We start from the raw sequence: 23271 nt of genomic DNA on the forward strand, positions 1-23271 counted from the left end.
TCCCATCATCAGAAGAAAGTATATCACATTTTAGAATATAAAAATTATTTTCAAATAGGTTGCTGGGCTTTGTTTTGGGTTTTTGTGTTTTGTTGGAGGGAGGGGTTTGCCTCCAATGCCATTTTCTCTCCTATAACACAATATGTTCTGAATAACAACCTTTAAAACAACAATGGTTATACTCAATGCATATTTTTCTAGTCAGCTCATTTAGGTCTTTATATAAAATTTGTAGGTCATCGCTTCTCGGCCTTTTGGCTAAGATCAAGTCTAAAATTTGTAGGTTGAATGAGGTGTTTCTCCATCTTTGCCTAATTTCCAAAGGAGTGAGTTAGTCTGAGAAGAGTAGCACAAAATCTCAGCTTTGGAAGGTTCTTATTGAATGGGTATCAGTGAAACATCCAGAATATCCTTTGGGCATCCTCAGCTTTCACTGTATGTCTAGTTTACTAGTTTACCATCATTTAATTGTCCACTAATGCTGTTTTTCCAGTGTATGTCTTCATTGAAAATATATCACCACCCACTGAAACCCAACATAATCCCTTCCCTCCCATTTCTCTCTAAATGGCATCTTGCTCTAATTTTTGTTGAGATTTTGTTATTACAAGAATCTAGTTCCACACAAATGCATATATACATACTAACACACATATACACACACAAAGAAATGTGTAGATATGCAAAGGATTAGGGGTTTTGTTAGATTTGGAAATTTCTGGTATGGAAACTGCCTTCACAAATGCAGATAGCCCAGAAAATTTCAACTATAGTACACTGCCACTTGGTAGCAAATTATTGGACCATTGCAAACTTGAAATAGAGAAAAATTTAAAAAAAAACAGACCTCTCAATCCTGAGCAACTCTAAAATGACATGGCAATAATCAAAAGAGAGTTCTAATTAGACCCAAATAATTTTTAGGTTGCCCATAAGCAGTAATTTAGTTGCTGGAACTCACAATGTGAAATCCTTGTCAAGTCACCTACCTTAATGTGAAATTCTTTGCCATCCCATTTAGTCACTAGAATTAGAGAACCACAAAAAATAGAATGTAGAATATAGGAAGTACATATTGTACAACATATAGAGTGTTGTGAAAAGTGCTCAGCAATAATGCTGATGGTATATTGTCATAGCAAAGAATATTGAATTGTTTGCTCCACCTTAATGTGAGTTTTCACATGTCCTTCCTTCTTCCCTCTCATCTCACCCCCTACTCCACCCTGATCTATTAAAGGAACACCAATGAAGATCTTACTGAAAATGAAGAAGTTCTTGTCATTATAAGGGCAGTGAACGAAGCTAGCTTACCCAAATTTCTTCCTGAAGATGTTCCACTTTTTGAAAGTGTTCTGAGAGATATATTCCCTGAAATTTCAGTTCCACTTGTGAAGAATCTGAACTTGGAGGTATATATAAATTTAATGATGCCACTTTTTTTTAAATCAGTGACTTAGAAGGAAGACAACTGGGAAAAAGACATGTAAAGATTCTATCAATATAGCTATAACAAATGATTTCCTTCTTCAGTGAGGAAATCAGGTGATACAATGGCTATAACTCTGAACCTGGAATCAGAAGGATCTGAGTTCAAATCCAGACTCAGATACTTATTAACATGTGAGATGGGCAAATCATCTAACCTCCATTTACCTCAATTTACTCAACTGTAAAATAGAAATAATCACAATACCTACCTATAACTAGACTCTAAGATTCAATAAAATGTTTATGCCTTTTGACTCAGTTATATCACTACTAGGTCTATACACCAAAAGATGAAAGAATATTGAAAAGGAATCAGATATATTAAAATATTTTAACAGATCTTTTTATGACAGAAAAGAATTGGAAGCTAAGGAGATGTCTATCTACTAATGAATGGATGAACAAATTATGTCATATGAATGAAATAGTGTCAAAGAATGAAAAAAGGAAGTTTCAAAGAAACCTGGAAAGTCTTATGAGTGAAATGAGCAAACGCAGGAGAGTAATTTACACAAGAATTAAATTGTAAAGACTAAGAACTTTAAATTGCATTGATAACCATGTTTTCCAAAAACCAATGTAAAGCACACACTCCCCTTCTTTTAAGGAAAGTGATGGACTTAGGTTGCAAAGTAAGACCTACATTTTTGTCCATAGTCAAAGTGTTTTCCTTTGCTATTCATATTTGTTGTGAGAGTTTGATTTTTTCCCCAAATGATAATGAAGGTAGGGAAAAGGAAGAAAGTGGCAAGGAGAGAAACTAAATGTTTAATTAAAAATAAAATAAAAGTTTAAAATAAAAAAACCCTAAGTTGGTGTTTTGAGATTGCCTTTTGAATCTTTAGCCCTTCTATCTCAAGGGTGTCACTGTCAAGGACATCAGATTTATATTCAGAAACCATCTATGCCAGAAGTCACAGAAGACAATATTCTTATGTGTCCTCTATCACTGAATCTAACAGTGTCTTCAACATAACAAGCACTTCATGAATGTTTATTGAATTAAACCAAATGGTAGAAAGACAAAAAGCTGTGAATCAGAAGTTCTAACTTTGCCATTGGCTTTGCCACCTTAGGAAAGTCATTTAGCTTCTTTATATCTTAGCTTTCTCATCCAGTGGTATAAAGATGTAGGTGTTACAATAGAAAGATTGTCTGAATCCTCCAGATCAGACATACAGAGCATAACATTTGGAGTCAAAGAAACATAGTTCAAATTCTGACTCTTCCTTACTACTATGTGACTGGGGAAGTCATGCTAACCTCCTTGATTTCAGTTTCTTCATGTGTAAAATGAGAAAATTAAACCAGATTATCTCTAGACTCCCTTTCCTTTTAAAATATTTGTGGGTTTTAAAATAAAATTTAACTATACTAAGGTATCTTATTAGAACACATTCCTTGAACTATCTGGATTGTTTGAGTCTTTTTCTTTATTCCCACAGGCCACACAGCTAGGTAATTATTAAGTGTCTGAGGTAGGATTTGAACTGAGGTCCTCCTGACTCCAGGGCCGGTGCTCTATCCACTGTACCACTTAACCACCCTAACTTGTGAAGAGTCTTTTCCTTTTGAAGCAATGTATTGAAAATTGTAAATATTCCTTAACAATAACTGCAACTGCAGAACCAAGATGGTGCTTGAAGGCAGGAATTCCTGGAAACTCATTCCCCAAAGAACTTCAAAAGCCATCAAATTATAACTCTAGCCAAAATTTGAAGGGACAGAATGTACAGAAAGACTGAGTGATACAATTTCTCAGTCCAAGACAACTTAGAAGATCTACAGGAAAGGTCTGTTTCACCAGGGCTGGGAATTGGAAAGAGCTGCAGTGTAGCACAGCCCATTTGGAGCAAACCAGCTCCAGCCTTCCAGGAACAGCCTGGAGGAATAGAGTGGAAGGAAATTCAGCTAGTAATAGTAACTGTGGGAAAAATATTGAACCAATTTCTCTGGTGAATTTATGATAAAGAAGGCAACTCATCCCAGAGGCAGAACCATTGGAATCTGAACACAGACTCATAGACTGAAGTACATTTTTCTTTCTCTCTCACTATTCTTGAGATCTCTCTATATATATTGGGGGGGGGGAGGGGGATTGTGTTCACTCACACAACAAGATTATTGTAATAATATAAAATAAATAAACTAAAAAATATGAAACCAAAAAACCAATAACTAAAAACATAAATTTTTGTAATATTCTATATTCTTCTATGAAGAAGAATATAACCTCCTTGTAGACACAAACCATTTTCATTTTGTCATTATATTTTCAGTACAAAGCTTTGCATATAATATAGTGTTTAATAAATATTTATTTAATTTTTTGAAAAGTGTCCTATGGTACTTTTTAACAGCGAATGGTTAAAGATAACTTAAAGTACTGGTGCTTAAAATGGAATTTTGAGGATTATTGAATTAAGAAGCAAAGATAATATTTTTTAAAAAATCCATTTATTATGGTTTTCTCTCTTTTCCTCTAGAAAGCAATAGACATGGCAACACAACAACTAGGTTTACAGCCTTGGCCATCTCAGAAAAATAAAGTTATAGAGTTTTACAATCAAATCCAGGTAAATGTAAAATATTTTTGCAATCTTTTGTTTTAGATTCTGAATAAATGCAGAGTTATATTTTTGCAATCCTTTGTCTTAGATTCTAAAAGCTATGGCAGTAAAAAAAAAAATTAAGTAGGTAAAGTACTGTTGTTTTTGTCCTTCATTCTCGAAGAAGACCATGACATCAGGGAAGTGATGGATGCCATGACAAGCATGTAAATTGAATTTGAGTGAGGAGTGTTATTATTCTAAGTCACCAGCTTCACTTTCTCCTCCAGAGTCACCTGGGTCCAATGGTCAGATATGTATCAGGATGGCTGGAGATGGTCTTGGATATGAGACAATCAGGGTGAAGTGACTTGCCCAAGGTTACACAACAGCAAGTGTCTGAGGTTGAATTTGAACTCCCACCCTCCTGACTCCAAGTCCAGTGCTCTCTCCACTGGGCAAATTTAAGTGACTGATTGATAACTCCTTCATGAGGAACATAAGAATCTTGAGAAATAGAGAGATATAACAGCAGTTTTGCCAGATTTGTCTGTCCAAGGCTTGTTGCTTTAAAAAAAAAATCGCCATCCCACTCTACCACTATTTCAAGTGGATTTATTGTGCTGAGGGCTCAGTCACTGAACGATCCTAAGTTTAGTTTATTGAGAGTCAGTTCTCCTGGCATGGCATAATCTTGCTTAGCTGACTTTAAATGGTATTTGCATATTTCCACCATGCCTTACATACAGAATCAGGTAGATGCTAATATGCAAGCAGAAATCCAACTATTTAATTAGATCTATCTGCTTTATTTATTCTTAATAGCAATTTCCAGCTATCTCCCTGTATTTTTTAGTTGCTAAGCTTTCTATCCCCATTGTGGGAAAGTAGAATGAAGCTTAAATTATTTAGCAAATACACAATGCATGCACACATTGCAAGAATAGAAAAGGAGAACTCAGTGCACAAGTAACTTTCCCAACCTTGTTTTTCCTTATCACTGATCTTCAAATATTTCTCTGTACGTCTGTGAATAGTAGGTCTTCTGGTCCAGAGTTCAGTAGAAAAAAAATCAAGATTAAAGATTAAAATTTCATAGATTCACAGAATCACAGATTTTTGAGAGTGAAGAGGGACCTCCCAATTTATCTCATATATGAAAGTTATTCAAATAACTAACAAGGGATCATCCAAATTCTGCACAAAGGTCTAAAAGGCAGCAGAAACTGCCATTTCTCAAATCAGTCCATTGTACCTTGGAATAACTCTGTTAGCATATGGGGTTTTTGATTTGTTTGTTTTGTTTGTTTGTTTGTTTTTCCACATTAATCCTCTAATGGTTTCTTTGTTCTTTCCACTCATTGTTTCTGGTTCTGGTTTATGGGGTTAAACAAAACAGATCTCATCTCTCCTTCCCAAGACAATCCTTAAAGTGCCTATAAATATCCATTATGTTGCCCTCATCTCCTTTTCTAGATTAAACATACATAGTTTCTTCACCTGCACTTCATATTTCTAGGATGCACCATTCTGGTAACGAATTTCTGGACATCTTTTTAATAATATTGTTCTTATATATCATAGTGCCCAGAACTGAATACAATATTTCAGATGAGATTTGATGAGGGCAGAGCAAAATGGAACTATCACTTCCCTGTTTCTAGAAACCATATCCCCTTTAATGCAATCCAAGTTCACATTAAGTATTCCAGCTGCCACTGACTCATATTGAGGTTAGAGTCCACTAAAACTTCAGAACAATTGATGTCTATTATGTCTCAGTCTTATACTTATGAATGATTTTTGATACCCCATTGCATTTCATCTTATTAGGTTCAACCTAATAACCTAGTCTTTCATTATCAGTTTGGATCCTGACTCTATCATCCAGAATATGATCTATCCTTCCCAGCTCTGTGTCATCTCCAAATTTGATAAGCATTACCTTTCTAATCTTATGCAAGTCATTCAAGTGATTATTCAAGGCATTAAATAAAGCAAGACAAAGCACACATCCCTAGAAAACTCCACCAGAATCATTTCACAATAACATTGAACCATCAGCAACTTACTCTTTTAATTGGGTCAATCAGTCATCTAATTATATTGTCATCTGATTCATATTGCTTCACCTTCTCCACAAGAATAGCATGATATTATTTATCAAAATATTACTAGAACTGAGCAATTTTTTTCTTTTGGTGCCCCTTAATTTTGGTTGGGTAGCTGGATAATACAATAGATAGAATGCTGGGCTTAAAGTCAGGAAGATGAATCTTCCTGACTTCAAATCTGATCTCAGACACTAACTATCTGTGTGACCCTGGACAATTCTCTTTGCCTCACTTCATTATCTATAAAAATGAACTGGATAAGGAAAGGGTAAACCGCTCCAGTATCTTTTCCAAGAAAACCCCAAATGGGTTTTAGAAAATCAGATACAGCAACAAAAAAAATTTGACTGGTCTTTTAACCTTTTCTCCCTTCTTGAATACATTCAGAACACTGCAATCAGATATCACAATGTATTGATATTGTCATAAAATCATTTCATAATCAGTCAATATCTGAGCACAAACCAATGTATTAACGTTAAGAATTTTTTTAAGTCAGCATCCTTTTAATTCAGTATATTAAACTATCCCATACTGACTGTCAATAACAATAAATCTCATAAACTGAAGGGCTCCTGAAAAAATAGATACTTAGTATAATAAAAGGTAGGACCCCAAATGACAAAGGAAGAAAGTGATCAAGTTCTGGGTATCAATTCCACACAAGCCTGCAAATTGCTCAAAATAATTATTTTGGTTTCTGTCCCTGTGCAAAATGTGTAATTGTCCCAGTAGATTTTTTTGGCTTATTTATTTTATATTATTTACAATAATCTTGTTATGAGAGTAAACATATACCCCTCCCCCACAAGAAGATGAGAAACCACAAGAATAATGAGAGAAAAAAATGTACTTCAATCTGTGTTCAGATTCCAACAACTATCTCTGAAATGAATTGCCTTCTTTATCATAAGTCCATTTTTATCATGTCAATTTTTCCCCACAATTGCTAGTACTAGCTGTAATCTGAGCTCTTTTGCCTTCCAGAATATCATATTCTAAGCTCCATAGGCCCTTAATATAGATGCCACCAGATCCTGTATAATCCTGACTATGGAGCCTTGGTAGTTAGATTGATTTGGTAACTTTTAGTATTTTCTCTTTGACTTGGGTGTTTGGAAATTTGGCTATAATATTCCTGGGAGTTTTTCTTTTTGGGATCTCTTTCAGGGAATAATTGGTGAATTCCCTCAATTTCTATTTTACCCTATACTTCTAAGATCTCAGGGCAATTTTGCTGTATTATTTCTTGAAAAATGAAGTCTAGGCTCTTTTCCAGGTCATGACTTTCAGGTAGTGCAATAATTTTTAAATTATCTCTTCTGGATCTGTTTTCAAGGTCAGATTTTTTTCAATGAGATATTTCACATTTTCTTCTAATTTTTGGTTCTTTTGGTATAGTTTTATTTCTTCCTGATTTCTTACAAAGTCATTGGCTTCCTTTAGTTCCATTCTACATTTTAAGGAGTTATTTTCTTCAGAGAGAGAGAGTATTTTTATCTCCTTTTCCAGCTGGCCAATTCTGCTTTTCAAGGCATTCTTTTCTTCATTTGACTTTTTGTGTTGCTTCTTCCATTTGGCCTAAACTGGTTTTTAACATATCATTTTCTTCAGTATTTTCTGTATTTTTTTCACCGAGCTATTGATTTGGTTTGCATGAGTTATCTTCATTGTGTTCATTTCTCCTCCCAAATTTTCCTCTACCTCCCTTAATTGCTTTTCAAAGTCTTTTTTGAGCTCATTGATAGCCTGAGCCCATTTTCTATTTCTCTTGGAGTTTATGAGTATAGAATTTTGGGTACAGAATTTTGTCATCTTCTGAATCTTCCATGGGACCAAAGTAATTTTCTATGGTCAGATTCTTTTTCTTTTGTTTGCTCATTTCCTCAGCCTATGACTGATTTAACCACACTTCCAAGGCTTTGGGGGTGGGGAGGGTTTGAAACACCTCACTGTAACCTTAATTCCTCCAAGGTCTTATGAGAGCCTCTTGCCTGTGTTCTGGGATGTGGATGACCATAGGCCCTCTCCTCTGCCCTGGAGCTGTGAGGAGAATCCCTGCTTGTCTATAGTGATGTTGTAGCATCCCAAACTGCAACCTGGATTTATGTGTGGGCAAACAGCTGAGTCCTGTCCCAGGAGAGCAGTGAGACCTCTGCAGTCTCCCCCAACTCCCTTAAGATTTGTGGGCTGCTTTCTGGAGGTACAGGCTGGCTTCCCTGATTCCCACTGCAGGTTCTCACTGCAGGGCTGCTCTGAGGCCGGCTCTCATTCTGGTGCAGCAGAGTTCTCTCACCACCCCTTCAAACTGTTCCTGGTGATCTCTGGACTGCACTGTGTTTGTGGCTGTGGCTTTTTCCAACCCCTGGTCCCAGTGAAATAGACCCATCCTGTGGAACTTCTAAGTTATCTTAGACTGGGAAATTGTATCACTCAGTCTTTCTGTGGGTCCTGCCCCTCTAAATTTTGGTTAGAGTCATAATTTGATGACTTTGGGAGTTTCTTGGGGAAATTCTGGAATTCTTGACTTCGTGCCACCATCTTGGCTCTGCCCCAAGATTTATTAATATTATTATTATTATTATGTCCATTGAATTCCTCTCATTGATTAGTTTAATAATCATTTCAAAAGAGAAAATGAGGTTAGTCTGGCATGACCTTCTCTTGAAGAAGTCATTTCTTCTTAAATGATGCCTAACTAGCTTTTGAATGATTAATTCTAGAATTTTTCCAAGAAATGAAGTCAAAGTCACTAGCCTATATTTTGCAGACTCTCTTCTACTTTTTTTTAATCTGGACATTTGTTCTTCTTTAATCTCAGCAATGTTTCCCCTCACAACCCTTCAAATATCCGCCACCTTTCAGTTCAGCAATCGAATATACCAGTTCCAATAGGCCTTAAGGTTATATACTTTATCTGACCTGAGTGACTTGAGCTCATTAAAGACAGCCAGGAGTTCTCTTACTATCTCTTTAGTTATCAACTACCTCTTTGCCATTTTTCAATTATTTCCACACCAAGGGTTATTCCCCTTTGCAGAGAAGACAGAAGCAAAATAAAAATTAAACAATTCTTCCTTCTCTCAATTTTTAGTTAGTATCATTTCCTAAACACCAAGTAGAGATTTTATCTTTTCTTTGTTTTCCTTTCTCTGTCTACTTCCTATGATATCCAGCATAGGGACTAAACAAAAGTTTCTCAGGTTATATGTAATTTGAATGGTGCCCATGGAAATAGTCATGAAAACCATGATAATGAATGAGATTGACAGGAAAAAGATCAAAAGAAAAAGGATCAAAGAGGTATTAGCAAGGATGTAGACTAAAGATGAATTTTTATGTAACAGTTAAGCATTTGGTGACTTTGAGAGAATTTCAGTAGGATGGTAAAGGTTAAGGAATTTTACAAGAAGTAAAAGAAAATGTCTAGTGTTAGAATAAAGGAATTAAATGGGGTTAATCTTAACACTGAATAAGAGAAAAAAGATAAGATATATCATGGATGAAAGAGATATTTGTTTGGATTTTGTTTTATGTTTTCAAGATTGTATGAATATAGAAAGGACATGTTTCTATGAATATGGAAAGGAGAAAGTATAGAAAGAGATTGAAAATCCGCAAGAGAAAAGGAGCAAGGTTTTTGAGGAAGTCAGAAGAAATGGGATTCAAGTGTACCTCTACTGGGATTAGGGCTAAGTGAGGAATAGGGATTCTTCTTCATCTATGACCAAAAAAAAAAAAAGGAAAGAATAAAGCCCTGTGAATTTTAAGAAGAGAGATAGTGAGAGACATCCAAGTGGCACAGTGGACAGAGCACCACCCCTAGAGTCAGGAGGACCTGAGTTCAAATCTGGCCTCAGACACTTAATAATTTTCTACCTGTGTGACCTTGGGCAAGTCACTTAACCCCATTGCCCTGCAAAAGAAAAAAGAATGGAGATAGTGAGTTGACGGAAACTGGAGCAGGAAGTTATCACCCTGTTATATTAAAAAGTGCCATTGAGGACTTAAAGAGAAAAAAAAAAACTTTCAAAAGCTGCTGTGGAGAAGGAAGAGAAGGAACTGAAGAGTATTCAGGCTGTATAACAGTCACAAAGACTTATTTTGAGCAAAGCTATGAGGCTGGGGAAAATCCTAAGGGATGTTTGAAGAAAAGTGAGTCATCTGGTTTTACTATAATATTTATAACTTAGAGAAGAGAGGAGTAAAACTGTTTGGACCTTAAGTGACAGGAGTTTGAACTTTAAATGTCTTCAACTATAAAATTAAAGAGCTGGATTAGAGAGCCTCTAAATCACTTATAGCTCTAAGGCTTAATGTTCCTTTATCCTATGACTGATTTGCAAATATACTTTTTTATTTCTGACTTCATAGCTATATTATAGTTTCCTCTTCACAGTTGTCAACAGAATATCTCTATTTAAATGTTATCCTGTCAAAACCAACTTACCTAAAACAAATCATCTCTACCACTATCCCCAAATTCTAATTTTCCCATTTTTTTAAATTCACTTTATTGTGAAACAAATGATTAATCATTAACACAAAAAATTTCAGGATAATAAAAAGAACTATTCCCCAATAAGTAACTGGTCAAAAAATGAACTAACAGTTCTCGAATGAAAAAAATATATATATTGTAGAGCCATCTTTCAACAACATAGCCAAGAAATCTTGGAAACACTCTGACTCTTCTCTTTCCTCCATCACCACTCCCACATCTAATCCTTCACTATATTCTCTATTCCTCCTTTACCAGCAAACACACAAATCCCATCAGGTACTATCAAGTTTCTCACCTTCCTTGTTTTTGCTTCTCAAATAAGGTTCTCTCTCTCCTGCCTATGTTTTCTTTGTTGTTCAGTCATGTAAGACTATTAGCAAGCCCAATTGTGGTTTTCTTGACAAAGATATTGGAGTGGTTTGCCCTTTCCTTCTCCAATTCATTTTGCAGATGAGGAAATTGAGGTAAACAGAGTTAAGTGATTTGCCCAGGGGTCACACAACTTGTTAGTGTCAGATTCATTTTCCAGACTTCAGACCGTATACACTTGAGCCACCTAGCTTCCCCATATACTTACTCCTTCTGTGCCTACATCTTAGCTTCTCCTTTCACCACTCTATAAAATTTCATTCTCAGAGATCTCTCTCATTCTCTCCCAGTCATTCAATCCAGTGACCATTCCTGAGGCCTAATTCAGTACAAACTCTGTAGCATTTTATTGCTTCATACCAAATTCTTCTTGAAAATCTCTTCGCTCTTGTCTTTTATATCATGTTATCCTCCTTAGCCTTATCCCTCATTTACATATCCTGTACTTCATGATCCTCTTCTTCCTATGCCCCCCCAATTTACCTCTAGTCTTTTATTCCATCTAGAACACTGTAACCAGACTGCTTGCAGCCTCTCAATAAATCAACAAACATATATTAATTCTTAAAGTATTTAATAAAATAATTTTAAAAAATTAATTAAATTAAATAATTAATTTTAAAATAATTTTAAAACCTTTTATTGGAATAGGAGATAAAAATCATTAGGAATTTCAATCTTTGGTAAATCTGGTAAGAAACCACTTGCCCTGATTGTGAGGTCATTCTTTTGGAGTGTCTCTGACACTGACTTTGTTGTTTAAAAAGGAGATGAAAGTGGGTTTGTCAGGCTTTACATTCCCTACTCTATCTGTCTACTTTCTACCACAGCCAAATAGGCAACCTTACTTTAGACTAGCCTCTAGTCTTTATATAGTAGACTATTCACATTTCGAAATTTTTCCTTCACCACCTCCTTCGGTCCAGAATGCCATCTATTCATCTTTTTAATGCTAAATGCTATTTCCTGTGATTAAAAACTTTTCCAAATAACTCAGTCAGCACACTATGTGTGCTTCTTTGAAGCCCTATAATACATAAAGTAAATATCTAGGTAGCTTAGCACCTTGTTTTTTCTCTTGTTTTATGTGTTTTAATTTTATCTCCCTATCTAATTTTGTCCCTTAAGAAAATGGTATGGCTTATATTTCTTTTAGATCCCTCAGAATGCTTACCCAACATGTTGAAGGTCCTTAATAAGCCATTGTTGATTTACATGATAAGTTTTTTTTAGGTTTTTGCAAGGCAAATGGGGTTAAGTACCTTGCCCAAGGCCACATAGCTAGGCAATTATTAAGTGTCTGAGGTCAGATTTGAACTCAGGTACTCCTGACTCCAGAGCCAGTGCTTTATCCACTCCACTACCTAGCCACCCCTACATGATACTTTTAAAGGAAGCTACAACCTTGCCTTGTCCTCCTGGTGACTCAGTTTAGTTATAGAAGCAGAATTTTTCATAACTCACCACCCAGAGACCTTAATAGTCTTCTTATGTATAAGTCCCTTCCTCATGGTGCATGTAAAGCATTATCTCATGCAATTCTTGCCTGTATCATCCTTCTTCCCACTCCAAAAACAAATCTGCAGTCAGAAATGCTGATCACAAAAGGACCTCTCTTATCATGAAAAAATATTAAACATTAGTTAAAGTTATTATAGTATATTTTAGACAATTATCCTGAATTTCAGCTTCTCTGCAGTAGCTACAAGTCTTCCTTTTATTTTTTCTTCTTTTCTGCAGTTTTCATGATCTTTAGGATGACTTGAAAGGGAATAGAAAAAATTCTTTTACAGAACCTCCTTTATGTCATCAGATACATTATCAGATTTTATGTTCTTATTCTTGAATTAATTATTGTTCAATCCTACTTTACTCATCCTGTTGGTTAGGGATAAAGGAATCAAAAGAAGTTGAAGTAGAGATTGCAGGATAAGAGGAATTTGTATTGTCTTTATAAATTTCATAATTAATCATATGAAACTTGGATTGTGGATCAATTTTCCCAGTTCAATTCTTGTTGAGTTCTTTTCTGGACTCCCTCAATCTTCCCCAGGTGAACATTGGAGGGGCAGAAGACAAGGCAGACTCCATCAAGATCTCCAAGTGCTATGTTTATTCTCCAGAATATAAGTGCTTAAATATCCTTCCCAGACCCTAATCCACTCCCACTCCCATGGTACTTAATAAAATAAGGTTCTGATGCTCAAAGGCACCAGGTGATGATAGTTTACATTATTACCACACACAACAGTCCCTAACAAGTTCTGTGATTGAAAATGTCTTGAAAGAAAATGGTTTAACAATGTCAAAGATAAGAATATGTGCATCATTTTGTACTAAGAACATATCTGGAATGAGATAAGCTATAGTATCCGGTGAGCTTTTATATTTTGTTTTGTTTGGTTGCTTGCTTGAATATTTTATTTTGTGGGTGTTGTTGTTTTTTATTTATAATAAGCCATATTTAAGTCAAACCTCTTTCCTCAAACTTCTTCCTCACCCTCCTCCCATTGGAACTCAGACTCCTATCCCTGTGCCCTATGATCTAATTTATCAACTTTCTTCTTTTCCTAAACGATCATGGTTCCACTATACTTACTCTCAATTCATTTTCTTTTTTTTTTAATTTTTTTATTCTCATTTTGTACAAGTGGTTTTTTTTTACATTAATAAAATATTCTTGTTTAAGAGTAAACAAAATACCCCTCCCCCCTATGAATATAGACTTGCTTGGATGATAAAGTAAAGGGGAGAGAAAAAATTAAAATTAAAAAAATAATAGTAATAATTGTAGGTATGGCCAGGTAGTGCAATGGATGAAGCACCAGCCCTGGAGCCATGAGCACCCGATCCCACATCCAGCCCCGTAGACCCAACAATCACCCAGCTGTGTGACATGCAAGCTACCCAATCCCCACTGCCCTGCAAAAACCAAAAAGAAGGAAAAAAAAACAAAATAAAATAAAATAGTAGTCATAGTAGGGGTGGCTGGGTGGCAGACAGAGCATTGGCCCTTGAGCCAGGAGCACCCGGGTCCAAATCCGTCCTCAGACACCCAAAGATCACCCTGCTATGTGGCCCCAGGCAGGCCACCCAGCCCCATTTGCCCTGCACTCTCCCCCAATAATAATAATAATAAATGTGCTTCAGTCTTTGTTCCAACACCAACAACTCTGTCATGGGTGGATCATATTCTTTATGGTAAGTCCATCACAAAAGTTGCTTCCATATTTTTCCAATGTTGCCATTGCTGATCGCAACTCCTTCCTTTCATACTTCTCCACTACCATGTACTATATTTTCTCTCTCCTTTCACTCTGACTCTGCTGTAGGGTTGCTGAGTGGCACAGCAGACAGATCCCTGGACCTGGGGCAAAGAAGCCCTGAGCCCCGATACCACCCCTTAGGCCCAGAATCCACCTGGCCCTATGGTCCTGGACAGGCCTTCCAATCCCAGCCCCTTGCAAGAAGTAAAAAAGAAAATGTGTTACATCTGACCACTCTCCCCCCATAGTCCATCCTCTCCTCCTTTATTCACATCCCCACCCCTTCCCCCTGCTCCCCCCTCCTTCTTACTCCAGATGTCTATACCCCATTGAGTATATATGCTGTTTCCTCTCCTAGTCACCTCTGATGAGAACAAAGGTTCCCTCATTCCCCCTTGCCTCCCCCTTCCATATCTTTTCAATAGCTCATTGTAATAAAAAAATCTTATTATATGAAATATCTTGGCCTATTCCCCCCTCTCCTTTTTCTTTCTCCCATTACATTTCCCTTTTTTTTTGTTGACTCGTTTACACCATATTTTATCTTTGAATTCAGCTTTCTCCTGTGCTTCAACTATAAAAGCTCCCTCTACCTGCTCTATTAACTGAGAAGGTTCATATGAGTATTATCAGTGTCATTTTTCTGTGCAGGAATACATGCAGTTCATCATCATTAAGTCCCTCATATTTTCCCCCTCTCCTCCAATCTCCATACTTCACCCGAGTCCTGTATCTGAAGATCAAACCTTCTGTTCAGCTCTGGACATTCCAAAAGGAACATTTGAAATTCCTCTGGTTCATTGAAAGTCCATCTTTTTCCCTGGAAGAGGACATTCAGCCTTGCTGGGTAGTTCATTCTTGGCTGCATTCTAAGCTCTTTTGCCTTCCGGTATATTGTATTCCAAGCCCTATGAGCTTCCAATGTAGTTGCTGCTAAGCCCTGTGTGATCCTGACTGCAGCTCCACGATATTTGAACTGTGTCCTTCTGGCTGCTTGTAATATTTTCTCTTTGACTTGGGAGTTCTGGAACTTGGCTATAATATTCCTAGGGGTTGGTTTTTTGGGATCTCTTTCTCGGGGGGATCAGTTAGTAATTCTTTGAAAATGATGTCAAGGCTCTTTTCCTGATCATGACTTTCAGGTATTCCAATAATTTTTAAATTATCTTTCCTAAGTCTGTTTTCCATATCAGTTGTTTTCTCAATGAGATATTTCACATTTTCTTCTAATTTTTCATTTTTTTGATTTTGAAGTATTGATTCCTGATTTCTGTTAAATTCATCAATCTCCCTGAATTCTATTCTTTGTCTGAAGGATTTGTTCTCCTCAGAGAGTTTTCTTATCTCTTTTTCCATCTGGCCAATTTTGCTTTTTAAGGCATTCTTCTCCTCAATAACTTTTTGAACTGTTTTATCCATTTGACCTAAGCTGGTTTTTAGCATGCTATTTTCTTCAGCATTTTTTTGGATTTCCTTGACTAAGCTGCTGACTTCATTTTCATGTTTTTCCTGCATCTCTCTCCTTTCTTTTCCCAGTTTTTCTTCCAACTCCCTCATTTGATTTTCAAAGTCTTTTTTGAGCTCTGTAATAGCCTGAGCCCAATTTCTATTTTTCTTGGAGTCTTTAGACGCAGGAGCTTGTGCTTCCTCATCTTCAGACTGAGTATTTTGATCCTTCTTGGGCTCATATGCAAAATATTTCTCAATGGTCTTCCTCTTATTTCTCTGCTTGCTCATTTTCCCAGCCTGGGCCTTGTTTTGGGGTGCTTCCTGAGCTTTTGGGACACTCCCACAAGGGTCTCAGTGTGTGAGGCTCTGTCCTCCCTCCTGGTCTGTGAATGACCATAAGTGCCCCCCTCTGCCACAGGGCTGAGGTGGGGGAGGCCCTGCTGTTCTATGGGGGGGCCTAGACTGCAATCAGGTTCTGAATGTGATCAGAGCCCCAGAGTCCTGTTTCAGAGGCAGAGGACAGAGCTCTGCAGTCTCTCTCTCTTCACTCCCCTCCCTCAGTTCATTGGGCTCATGCCCTGGGGGCTCCTGCTTACTGGCTCCGCCTGCTTCTGTTTCAGGATCTGGGCTGCTGAAAGACCAGGCTGCTCCCTGTGTGCCCTGAGGGCTGGGCTCCACGTGCTCGCTCTGGCAGAGGTCCCCTGCTGTTCCCCCACTTTGTGCCCGGGGCTCCCCGGGGTACAGCTCAGGAGATGCCACGGCTCCCAGCACCCTGGGGCTGCCTCCAGGAGGCTGATGTTCTCTCGCTCTGGCAGCTGCCCCTCTGGCGGGCTGCACCTCTGACCCTGGGGAGCAGAGCCTTTCTGCTCTTTTCCAGGTTACCTTGAGTAGGAGAACTGTCTCACTGGGTCCCTTTGTGGATTCTGTCTCTGGAAAGTTTAGTTAGAGTCCTTAGTTTCAAGTTTTATCAGAGAGCTCCTAAGACTCGATCCCTTCTTGTCGCCATCTTGGCTCCTCAATTCATTTTCAAGACAAGTTTGTTGTCCTACACAAATACTTCCTATTAGAATATAAACAACTATTATGGTAGAATAAAGATCCCAAGTAGTTAATATCCAAACAACAATTTATTTAACAATGTGGTTGCAGAAACAAATGGGGTCCAAGGCTCTTGGTTTTTCACTCCCTCCAACCCTCCTCCAACCTATATATTAATTGTGTAGAATTCACTTTGGAGGATGTGAGAAACCAGAGGGTTGGGATTGAGACATCTGCTTTCTTAGCGATGGAGGGTATCAAGAGACATTGAAGTGAGAGGGAGAGGGGTGGTTATGTGACGCTGAAGTCAGATGATAGTTAAGGGGGGGGGATAATCTTGTAACTTCTCCAAAATCAGGGGGTTAACATGAAATTGACACTTAACTTCACAAAATGGTAGATAAATGGCAAAATGGAGTTACTCCTGCTGTTTTTAATTTAATTAAAAATTAATTTTAATTAATAAAGTCACTTCGAGGGAAGTGATTGTGTTACTTGTTTGTATTTGTTTCACTTGTACTTAAACCTGGTTCAAGGGTTTAAGGGCTTAATACATGATTTTTTTTATTTCATATAAAACTTTATCTTTTTAGCTTCTCTATAGCCCATTATAGTGCAAAGTACATAGCATATTTGAATAAATGGTTGCAGTATGACTGAATCTGGAAATAGTCATGGAATCAGAAATTTGAATAGGAATCTATTCCCTTCCATAGTTAATCATTTTTTGATCATTTTTCCAATGATTTAAATTTGATTAAAGACTGTAGTCACATGAATATTTTCCCAAGGTGTTATTTAAATGTTTTACTTGAAGAAACTCTTCTGCCTAGAAAGTACTTGGTTTTAATCATTAGCATTTATGCTGAGAAAATATTTATTATGTTGAAAGAATATAATTAAAATGCTACTTTTACATTTTAGGAAGGAGCTAATCTTTGCAACTTGGTTTTTAGGCTTGTATTGGTGTGATGTTAGTAGGTGCAACAGAAGGAGGGAAGACTACAATAAGAAACATTTTAGAAAAAGCTCTAATTATTTTACCAACTTTAAGTACATCTACGTCTACAAATCAGGAAGAGACTCAGCAGGTAAAACCACCTATACATAAAATATTTAATAGGATCCTTTGGGGGTTTAACATGCATAATTTAGTTCACATACAGACACCCACCCCAAGTCATCAAGTGATGTGCATAAATTTTAGGTCATAAAACTAATGTTTCAACTCAAATGCTCCCCAGCTTCACCTCTATCAGATATGTCAGATTTCTCACTTCTCTCTCTTCCTCTTCCCCTATCAAAATTCAGTTAGGCTAGAGACAGCCTTTCCTCCCCTGCTCTCCCCTCCCCTCCCCCACAAAAGAGAACTGAAAAGGGATGGGTTAGAAAGCATGTTGGCAAAGGCCAGAGAAAGATGGGAGCTAGTCCGGGCTCTTCCTCCAAATGAACATTATGAGATGAATTTAGCAATAGGAGGAGGGATAAATTAGCTGGGACATCATAGTGAAATAATGAGACACAGAGAAAGCCTAGGTGCCTTCTTCCTTCCCTTCAGTGTTCATTCCTAGCTTCCTGGTGCCCCCAACCTTCCATGTAAGACATGACCAAAAATAAGGCTCTACTCACAAGTGTAAACCATGGCTTATTCTGAACTGATCTATTGGAACTGTTCTCAGGTACTAGTTCCCTATTACAAATGAGAAGTGAGGAATGACATTTATCAAACAGATAAGGAAGATGGAGAAAGAACCATGGCCCTCAGCAACCTATTTATTCTGCCCTACAGCTCCAAGCTTACTACTTCAGGACAATGGGATACATGGGAGCCATAGCACTCTGTACTCTATGTCCCCATTTTCCTAGGAAAAAGCAGCTTCTAATTTGTTGTATTGGGGGTCTATAGTAGATTAAGTTGGGTTTTAGTTTTTCCTCTTTCCTATATTCTTCCCTGCCTCCCAGACATCCAACAGAAATATTTTAGGCAAGGGAAGTATTCCTAGCATTTTATTTAAAAAGATGTGAAGGAAGAGCTACATGGATGGTCCTTAATTATAGGAATACTAAAATATTACCTCTTTCAAATGTCAAGCGGACTCTTTAGCCACTTCCCAGTACTTCCAAAAGGAAAATCCATATAATTCAGTGCATTGTGTGTGTATATAAATATATATATACATTTATGTCAAACCATAATTCTTAGGAGGTGTTATATTAAAATTATTATTTCTGTTATAATATTTTATCATCAAACATTTAATGAATTAGTATGATCATATAATATTTATATATTACATAAGTTGTATTAGAAAAGAATATATGTATTTTTTCTGTTTGTGATTTTTTGTGGAGGATTATTTGGGGCATTTCTAAAATGTTTTTATATTGTGTACTCAAATTAGCTTTAATAAGCATGTGACTTCTTAATTTATCTTATAACTGTACTAAGGGTCTATAAGGTCTACTCTTTATGAAGAATTGTGTTTTGAACTTAGGTCCAAAGTTCATACTCCATTTTGTGAACAAATGCTAATTGTAATTGAAATTAACAAATTATAACTTCTTCTATGTCTGTGTATTCATTGTTTTTCTAAAACAAATATTTTTCTATTTTTAGGTTACCAGAAAAAAAGGGAATGTAATGATTTTCACTTTAAATCCAAAATGCATTACTCTTGGCGAACTCTATGGTCAGATGGATCTGAACACTATGGAATGGTCTGATGGACTATTGTCATCATCAGTGAGAAAATTTGTACACTATGGCACTAAAGAGAATGCAAAAAAAAATATGGAGACAGAATCAAATTTATTCATTTCAGATTTTTCTAATGTAAGTGCAGTATAATACTGCTTCCTGAACTTGGTTTATATAAATAAGTTATTTGAAGCATATATGATGAGGACTTAATTAAATTCATTGAAAATGTATTAAGTTCATAGTACATTGAAGGTACTATGGATACAAAGACAGTTATGACACAGAACATAGTCTCAGTCTATGTAGAAAATAATACATATGCAAAAATAAAAACTATGATAAAGGACAATTTGATAAGTGAGAACAAATAGTTGGAGAGAGTACTGGGTCTGAAGTCAGGAAGACTCTTCTCCCTGAGTTCAAATCTAGCCTCAGATATTAACCATTTGACCCTAAGAAGTCATTTAACTGTCTCAGTTTCCTCATTTGTAAAATGAGCTGGAGAAGGAAATGCCAAATCACTAGCATTTCTGCCAAGAAAACCACAAATGGAGTCATGAAGAATCAGACCTAACTGAAAATCGACTTAACAAAAAATGATAAATGTAAAGAAGTCTAGGCACAAAGCAATGAGAAATTTGAAAAGACATCATTTTCACCTGGGTGAAGGTAAAACTTAACAGAAAACACTTCAACAGTTAGACTTTGAAGCTATAGATTTCAGAGAATGGAGATTTCCAGGGCAGCAGACTACAGTTGAGTAGAGGACATTCTATGGGAGGCAGTATGAGCAAAACATAGGGATGAAATAATTTTGAATGAGAATGAGAGAAGAAGAGTAATTCTCCTTAGCTGGAGTTTAGAATGTATGGAGTAGAATACTATTAAGTCAATCTAGAGTAGTAAATTGAAGATAAGATCCTGAAGCAGATGTGGATGTTTATATTTTATTTAACAGACAATGGGGAGCTTTGGAAAGTTTTTGAGTAGAGAAGAAACATGAAATATCATCACAGTGTTGAGACATGAAGAGTATTCAGAACAAACTATGAAGTACAGATTGAACAGAGAAGACATAAACTACAGACAGGATGATCATTTATAGAAGACTTATACTTGATTTACCAATATAATTAAGAGTTCAATGAGAATGGTTGCAGTAAGAGTAGAAAAGGGAAAATGCTTGAATTAAAAAAATATTGCAGAACTAAAACTAATGAAATTTTTCAAATGATTGCTTGTAGGAATGACAAAAGAGATAAAATCAAGTATAACTGAGACAGGAAATTGGCTGACTTGATTACTATGTAACAAAGTACAGCATCATTTCATTTTATTTATTAGCCCTGCCTATTTTCCCTGACTGTTCCTTAGGCTTGGAATGATTTCCTTTCTTACCTACTACTCTCAAGATTTCCTGGCTTCTTCAAAAGACAGAAACTTCTGCAGGAAACCTTTCCTGGCTTCTCTCCCTTTTTTCCTTCCTTCCATGCTAGTACCTTTCCTCTGAGAACATCATTCAGACATATGCATATGCATAAGCATATACATATAAATTTATATGTATATATGAGTATATATATATATATATAAATACATAAATAGAAATATATACAATCTATTGAAGAAGAAATATTAGGGAAATATTCATCTGGCATTTCCTGTAATATTAAGGAACTGGGCTTGTGTGGCATTTTTTGTGGGCCTCTGACTTCATTACTATTGTTCAACCTATTCTGAAATATAAATTCACTAAGAAAATAGGAGCAAACTCAGCCCCTTCCCTTAGCCTCCTTCATCCTTTTGGTATATGCCAAACTCCAGTCACATCCAGGTGAGTCACTGCTTGACACCCTGTCCTGGCTCCTCTCAGAACAAATTAAGTTTAGTTGCTTAAAAGTTCTATTCACTCTCTCTACTACGCTGACCTCAGCTAATCTCTGCTAACAGAACAACGGCTTCCTTCAGTTGTACTCTTCTTCTTCATCTTCCTCCTTCCTGCATCCCTCCTACTTGTGGTGGCTACAATTGCTGCAATCTCTTTTCTCAGCTTCATGATCTCCACCAACAACTCACTTTCTTTACCTTGCTGTCTTCCTAAAAAAAAACACTGGGAACTTGCAACTTTTTGCAATAATTGGTGAATTAAAATTTATGACTTTTCTTGCACTCCTGGGTCAGATAGTCTTGTGATTTCTTCAATGATAAATGAACCCCAAGAAATTATTGATAGCCCCCCTCTAGGTTATCCATCACCAAGGCACCCTACCTTAAATTACCATGCATCAATGACAACAGAGAGGTGATGCCATGGTATTCAAGGGACTTGGATTAGCAGGCAGAGACAAGATGTGGTGCAAAGCTAGGAAGCTCCCAGAGCTTTCCCTAAAACAATTTTTAATGAAGTCTCTAATCAGATCCTAAAGTGACATAACTTAAAAAGACAATGGAACGATTTTTCAAAGAGAAATCTTGTAGAAATTTCAGGAAAAGTTTGTCTCACATGAATAAAAGGGTATCCTGGTGTAGGCAGGAGATCTGGGAAGCCAGTGAGAGGTTTTTAGCCATAGTACAGCTCAGGTCCTGGTGCAGCTCATGTCATGACTAGGAGGCCAGCAGTGAGGGTCCCAGCTCAGAGAGCAAGGTTAGTCATGGAACGCTGGTGCAGTGTTGGGCTACCATACTGCAAGGAGCAATCTGTGAAAATCAGAAACATCAGAAGGTAAAGGTAGGGAGCAAATTCCCAGCATCCAGCACAAAAAGCTTGGGGACTATGTACCCTATACCAAAGGAGCAGAGCTCAACTATCAAAATGAACAACAAAAAAAGCACTAACCATTGACAGCTATTATTCTGACAGGGATGATAAAAATGTCATCTCAGAAGAGAAAAGCAGTGACAAAATGCCTACATGTGATGCCTCAAAGGGTTTTATAATTTGGCCCCAATTTTGGAAAGGTTCAGAAAGGATCTTAAAATCCTAAGAAGATAGGAAGAAGAAAACTGGGGAAGAGAAATTAGAATCACACAGGACAACTATGAAAAACTGGCTGAGAAAACAATAATTTTAGAAGTAAAACTGACCAGCTTGAAGATAAAATGATGAAATGGAAAAGGAAAACAACTCATCTAAAAGTAAAATTAAACAACTGAAAAAGGTAACGAAGGCAACAGCAGAAAATAAAACCCTAAAAACTAAATTTGAACAAATGGAAACTAATGTGAGATATCAAAATTCCATCAAATAAAAACCAAAAGGTTGAAAAAATAGAAGAGAATGTAATGTACCTCTTAGGAAAAATGACTAACCAGAAGACCACATTCAAAAGAGATAATGTATGAATTATTGGTCTACCTGAAAGCCACAATCAAAGCAGTATCTTGCAGGAAAGTATCACAGAAACTGACTAAATATTCTAGAAGATGAAATAGTCCTTGAAAGAATCCATCAATCACCCCCAGAAAGTTGTCTGAAAAAATACATTCTTAAGGAATATTATAGCCATCTTTCAGAATTCTCAGCTAAAGGAGAAAAATAAAAGTGAGTTGAATTTAATTAAGGGGGTGCTGTTCAAAGTCACCAGCATCACTTTTGCCTCCAAATCCATCTGGCTTGTGTGGGCAGATATGGACCATAACAACTAGAGATGACCCTGGTCTTTTAAAGCTAGATCTTTCCCAGGTCACAATTTGACTAAGACAGTGCCCATTCAGTGATTAAGGTTAATTAAGAGAAAGATGAGGGGTGGCTAGGTGGTGCAGTGGATAAAGCAAAGGCCCTGGAATCAAG

The 23271-nt window shown here is 36.7% G+C and overlaps 1 protein-coding gene across 1 annotated transcript in view; it reads left to right on the forward strand.

Moving 5' to 3' along the window:
- Nucleotides 1-23271, forward strand: part of DNAH14 (dynein axonemal heavy chain 14) — a 577586-nt gene that overhangs the window by 323881 nt on the left and 230434 nt on the right. Inside the window, 2 exon segments of the mRNA XM_074220908.1 lie at nt 19406-19577; nt 22090-22203. Coding sequence (XP_074077009.1) covers nt 19406-19577; nt 22090-22203 — 286 coding nt within the window.

Source organism: Macrotis lagotis, chromosome 2 (assembly GCF_037893015.1).
Source record: "Macrotis lagotis isolate mMagLag1 chromosome 2, bilby.v1.9.chrom.fasta, whole genome shotgun sequence".
Taxonomy (NCBI): Eukaryota; Metazoa; Chordata; class Mammalia; order Peramelemorphia; family Peramelidae; genus Macrotis; species Macrotis lagotis.